The sequence below is a fragment of the Anabrus simplex genome, chromosome 1 (assembly GCF_040414725.1).
Source record: "Anabrus simplex isolate iqAnaSimp1 chromosome 1, ASM4041472v1, whole genome shotgun sequence".
In the NCBI taxonomy this organism is placed as follows: domain Eukaryota; kingdom Metazoa; phylum Arthropoda; class Insecta; order Orthoptera; family Tettigoniidae; genus Anabrus; species Anabrus simplex.
Window position 1 is genome coordinate 1,059,122,844 of NC_090265.1, and position 6,413 is coordinate 1,059,129,256.

Sequence of the window (6,413 nt, forward strand, 5' to 3'; positions counted from 1 at the left end):
TTACAAAAATGTTGCAAAGTTTGGGTTGGGAGGACTTGGAAGAAAGGAGACGAGCTGCTCGACTAAGTGGTATGTTCCTAGCTGTCAGTGGAGAGATGACGTGGAATGACATCAGTAGACGAATTAGTTTGAGTGGTGTCTTTAAAAGTAGGAAAGATCACAATATGAAGGGAAAGTCGGAATTCAAGAGGACAAATTGGGGCAAACATTCTTTTACAGGAAGGGGAGTTATGGATTGGAATAACTTAGCAAGGGAGTTCTTCAACAAATTTCCAATTTCTTTGCAATCATTTAAGAAAAGGCTAGGAAAACAACAGATAGGGAATCTGCCACCTGGGCGACTGTCCTAAATGCAGATCATCATTGATTGATTGATTGATTGATGATGATATTTAATTACAGGAACAACAATCATTTGATGCCATTTAGGCTCCCTGCTCCTCAGTTTTGATGTTCTATAACACACACACTCTCGGTGGGTTTGAACTCGGAGACTTATGATTGTAGAGGCCGACACTCTACTACTAATACCTAGAGGAATAATAATAATCGCATATTCTCAACTACCAGGTTCAAGCATTTGAATTTGGTGCCATTTAGGCTGCCTGAACATCAGTTACGATGTTCTATTTTACTATATGCAGCTGTACCTCCGTAGGAGATTTAGATTTCTATTATTATTATTATTATTATTACTGTTATTACGAAAATTCTGTGGCTTACAGAGGTGTAAGAAGGTGCCGGGGTGTATGGGCTGACAAGCAAATGACCAGAGCATAAGTTAAAGCACTAAATTTTGAATTTTTATTTCTTTTCTTTTATCTTCCTTGACTTTAAAATTCGACATAGCTCGCCACGATTACAATTTCCTCTTTTTATTGGGTCAAACGATGTCGATGTACATCGTCATCAACTTCCTTATCTGAAAGAAAACACCTGTGAACATTTCTATCATTTGATCCTTACTTAAGTACATAATACAAAATTTATGGAAACTTCTCATATCCCATATAAAGAAAACTTAGCAAAAATTCCCTTAAGCTAATCTAATAATCCGTCTTTCTCAAATATGGGAAGCAGACGTTTCATCGCATTCACGTAAAGTTTGTTTTCGTACATTTTTGCATTCCTTCCACTAGAGTCTCCGTTTTCAGCTAGAGCTTCTTCAACATCGAAATTATTTTCTGGTTCTAAGATAGCAATTGGCATGACCGACGTTGAAACAATAAATCCACAAAAGGAATAGTCCTTGAAGATTTTCCGTAACTGCTCTAGCGATATCGCATACTTGGAACAATCTAAAATACCGAGTGTCTCTGTGAAACTGGTATGGTAGTCCTCTAACAAGCTGTCTATGTGATTAATTCGAACTTCCTCGCTAGCACTAGAATATAAGAAATAATGCAGATCCAAAGCAGGAGATGAGAAGAATGAGACTTGTAAATCCACGAATCGCATGTCTTCTAGAGTATCGTTTGAGTATTTGAACATCATATTGTTGCACCACGCGTCTCCATGGCAAAGGACATTGAGCTCATCTTCCTTGCGAATGTAACAATGTACCACGCGATCAAATATGGTATCTACCAGCTTGTTCAACTTAGGGACATATTCCTCAAACCCTGGCCACTTAACCACTTCGTTTGTCAGTGATCGCACAGCATTTTCATAGAATGGCGCTACCATTTCCCTGGAATCTTCGCGAACCGGGCACCTGAAACACTTAACTGCCTCAGGATTCTTATCATAAAGAGCCAAGGACGAGGCATGCATTCGAGCGAGTGTTTTCATAGCCAAAGAGCAGTGAGCTAGGTCGAGCCCTAGCTGTCTCGTGGCTAGAGTAAACCCTGACTCTCGTAAATCCTCCATGACTATAAAAGGAATAGGTTCTTTGCCATGGTGAAGACACTTAGCTGTGAAAGGCGGATATACGCCTGGTTTTGCCTGGTCTAGAAGTCTGTGCATTCTTGGGAGAGTCTCTGATAGCATTTGTGTTTCTTTGGCAAAAGCATCAAGACTTTCAATAAGTTCTTCCCGCTGACCGCCCAGTGGTTGGCACTTGACGATCACACGCCGCTCCTGCGAATCTTGCAAAGTAGCTATGATCCGATACATGTAACTGAGGTAACCGTCTCCGTCAGCGTTGGCCATGCTAACCTCATAAGATGTGACAGTGATGGTAGGATCCCCATCTTGTGACCTCAGAACCCTCTGGATGAAGTCCTTGTCCAACCAGGACGGTGGTCCAGGACGGCTATTTCCTTCTGCCTTCACCATTATCTATTACAGATAAAATTGCCTGCACAGAAGAAAACAGTAATATTTTGTTAGAAAACTATTTATGAACATTAGTTTCTTTATTTTCCAACTTTTGTTAATGATATGAATACAAGATAATTGCATAATACTGAAGCCAAAAACAGTGCAGCTGGCAAATCATTAGCTTGAGTACGGAGGCATTTGCCCAACTTCCGTAGTTTAAATTACATTCTAGGCAATAAAGATCGACTTGAGGTACTTTTTGGCGCAATTCTCTTCACACGCACTGCCAATCGAGAGTGGTAGGAAATATTGTAAAATGATTTGAGTTATCTGTTAAATGTTAGTGCCAGGGATTAAAAAAAAGGTTTTTATTAGATTTTGGAAAATTTTAACTTGCTGAATGTTCTAAATCAACAGAGCTGAACCTTTTGGGTCACTTAGGTACTAGAACCCGCGATGAAGCCCAAATATGTAAGGAAAAAGGGGAAATAGTCTCTCTCTCTCCCGCATATACACATACGTTCGTCTTTATTATTTTCTCATCGCTATCTGTACGCGTTTATATGAAGTCGGTGGGATGACTTGACTGCCCTTCCTGCCACCACTTATTGGTCCTAGTGAAAATTCCGCCCGAAGTTACCGGGATTCGAATACCTAATCATTAGCATTGAGATGCATATAGCTACCTCAATGCGCCAATGCAGCCTCTTCACACACACACAACATACACACGCACAGATATCTGTACTAGCAGAAGTACCCGTTCTTCGTACGGGTTATCAGAAAATGGCTTTAGTTACTCGTACTATCGGTGTGGCTGACTTCATAACATATTTATATCACTGGTGTATTTACTTAAGTACGTAGAAATTATTTGTCATGTTTGGAATTATAGTGTATCTTCTTCTACTTTTCTTCATTGGGGCCTCTAAATATTAGTTCCTAATTAGCGTCGACCTCTAAGATCTTTTGTTACCACCTTTTTCCATCATTCCCACCTAGATATACCTGCTCCCTTCACAAAGCTGCAGGTTTAGTGTAAGTATAGGTCTACTTCCGCTAGATAGTACCACAAATATAAATATTATTTAATGTATTTGTTTGAGGGCACCCCCTCCTTGAAAAAGTGCAAATGGGCAAAAGAAGACCGTCTCCTCATCTTATCATAAAGAGCCAAGGACGAGGCATGCATTCGAGCGAGTGTTTTCATAGCCAAAGAGCAGTGAGCTAGGTCAAGCCCTAGCTGTCTCGTGGCTAGAGTAAACCCTGACTCTCGTAAATCCTCCATGACTATAAAAGGAATAGGTTCTTTGCCATGGTGAAGACACTTAGCTGTGAAAGGCGGATATATGCCTGGTTTCGCCTGCTCTAGAAGTCTGTGCATTGTTGGGAGTGTCTCTGATAGCATATGTGTTTCTTTGGCAAAAGCATCAAGACTTTTAACAAATTCCTCCCGCTGGCCGCCCAGTGGTTGACACTTGACGATCACTCGCCGCTCCTGTGAATCTTGCAAAGTAGCTATGATCCGATACATGTAACTGAGGTAACCGTCTCCGTCAGCGTTGGCCATGCTAACCTCATAAGATGTGACAGTGATGGTAGGATCCCCATCTTGTGACCTCAGAACCTTCTGGATGAAGTCCTTATCCAACCAGTCTGGTGGTCCAGGACGGCTATTTCCTTCTGCCTTCACCGTTATCTATTGCAGATAAAATTGCCTGCACAGAAGGAAACAATATATTGTTAAAAATCATATTCATGAAGATTCTTTTCTTTCTTTCCCTTCTCCCACTTTTATTAATGGTATGAATCCATGTTAAGTAACTCTAGACTATGTATATATCTTTCTTTTTTTTTTTTTTCTTAATCTGTTTACCCTCCAGGGTCGGTTTTTCCCTCGGACTCAGCGAGGGATCCCACCTCTACCGCCTCAAGGGCAGTGTCCTGGAGCTTAGACTCTGGTGCGGGGGATACAACGGGGGAGGATGACCAGTACCTCGCCCAGGCGGCCTCACCTGCTTTGCTGAACAGGGGCCTTGCGGGGGGATGGGAAGATTGGAAGGGTTAGGCAAGGAAGAGGGAAGGAAGCGGCCGTGGCCTAAAGTTAGGTACTATCCCGGCATTTGCCTGGAGGAGAAGTGGGAAACCACGGATAACCACTTCCAGGATGGCTGAGGTGAGAATCGAATCCACCTCCACTCAGTAGACCTCCCGAGACTGAGTGGACCCCGTTCCAGCCCTCGTACCACTTTTCAAATTTCGTGGCAGAGCCGGGAAACTAACCCGGGCCTCCGGGGGTGGCAGCTAATCACACTAACCACTACACCACAGAAGCGGACCTATATATATAAAATCCTAAATTCTGTCTGTCATTCAAAGCGATTTTGAGAAAACGGGAAGGTATTAACAGCTGAAATTTGTACCAGTTATACATATCTAAGCCTGCGTGGCTCAGACGGCAGCGCGTCGGCCTCTCACTGCTGGGTTCCGTTCTTCAAATCCCGGTCACTCCGTGTAAGAATTTTGCTGGACAAATCGGAGGCGGGACAGGTTTTTCACCGGGTACTCCGGTGTTCCCTGTCATTTTTCATTCCAGCAACACTCTCCAATATCATTTCATTTCATCTGTCAGTCATTAATCATTGCCCCAGAGGAGTGCGACAGGCCTCGGCAGCCGGCACAATTCCTATCCTCGCCGCGGGATGGGGGCTTCATTCACTCCATCCCTGACCGGGTCATTGACTGGAAAACAGGTTTTATAGATAACTAGATCTTCTTTTCAAGAAAAATACAATTAACCTCTCACGCCCATGACGTTTGTAGTTTTTTTAAGAAAAATACGTTTCTATCAGCGAAGTCATGGCATATTCGCCATTATGGCGTAGGTATAATCATCATCATCATCATCATCATCTGTTGACCCTCCAGGGTCGGCTTTTCCCTCGGACTCAACGAGGGATCCCACCTCTACCGCCTCAAGGGCAGTGTCCTGGAGCTTCAGACTCTTGGTCGGGGGACACAACGGGGAAGAATGACCAGTACCTTGCCCAAGTGGCCTCACTTGCTATGCTGAACAGGGACCTTGCGGGGGGGGGGAAGATTGGAAGGGATAGGCAAGGAAGAGGGAAGGAAGCGTCGTGGCTTAAGTTAGGTACCATCTCGGCATTTGCCTGGAGGAGAAGTGGGAAACCACGGAAAACCACTTCCAGGATGGCTGAGGTGGGAATCGAACCCACCTCTACTCAGTTGACGTCCCGAGGCTGAATAGACCCCGTTCCAGCCCTCGTGCCACTTTTCAAATTTCGTGGCAGAGCCGGGAATCAAACCGGGGCCTCCGAGGGTGGCAGCTAATCACACTAACCACTACACCACAGAGGCGGACGGAGTAGGTATAATACACAGCGTCGGCATGATGTCGAACTGCGTACATCCAGGCTACTTATTACGTTCCACAGATACATTCGGTGGTACCCGATATGCACTGATGACAATCATACTTGAACTGTTCAGTGAAAAATACTATGTTTCTGCGAAATGAATGAATCATTTTGGTTTCCGTTTTGATGTTTATGACTATGAATTAGCACGAACTACACTAGTCCACTTGGTGGCCGTGGTCGTTAACGTGACGAATCCTTACGTGGCTAGGAGGTTCGTGTCGGCGTTATTGAATTTTTTTTTTTTTTTCTTCAGAATGTTGGCTGGCAGGCCATGCTGTGGTGGTGTACGATTTCTGATCACTAGAGTGCGTGCCAAAATCTTGGTTTAAATTCCAAACCACTCTGCATTGTTCATATGGAGGGAAGGCATATGACGCTGTTGATGGTGACTTTTCAGTCGGGTGGGGACGTACGGGTGTAGGCGTAGCGTGCCTACCTCTTACCCGGAGGCCCCGTGTTCGACTCATGGTCAGGTCCAGGATATTTACCTGCATCTGAGGGCTCGTTCGAGGTCCACTCAGCCTACCTGATTAAAATTGAGGAGCTATCTGACGGTGAGTTAGCGGCCCCGGTTTATAAAGCCAAGAATAACGGCATACAACCATGAGATAGAAAGCCTTCCTCTGAGTTTGTGCAATGCCATCTTCAAATTGTGATCTCGGATGTTTCGCTGTAGGAGTTTTTATGGTAGAGATATAATTTGGTTGAGAT

The 6,413-nt window shown here is 44.0% G+C and overlaps 1 protein-coding gene across 1 annotated transcript; it reads right to left on the reverse strand.

The window, feature by feature from the left end:
- Positions 1–707: 707 nt before the first annotated feature.
- On the reverse strand, positions 708–4,045 carry LOC136876087 (uncharacterized). The gene is made up of 2 exons (XM_068225225.1): positions 3,365–4,045; positions 708–2,280 (listed from the first exon to the last, which is right to left on the reverse strand). The coding sequence occupies exons 1-2, from the start codon at positions 3,830–3,832 to the stop codon at positions 1,042–1,044; spliced, it is 1,707 nt and encodes a 568-aa protein (XP_068081326.1). The 5' UTR covers positions 3,833–4,045; the 3' UTR covers positions 708–1,041.
- Between the last annotated feature and the right edge of the window lie 2,368 nt (positions 4,046–6,413).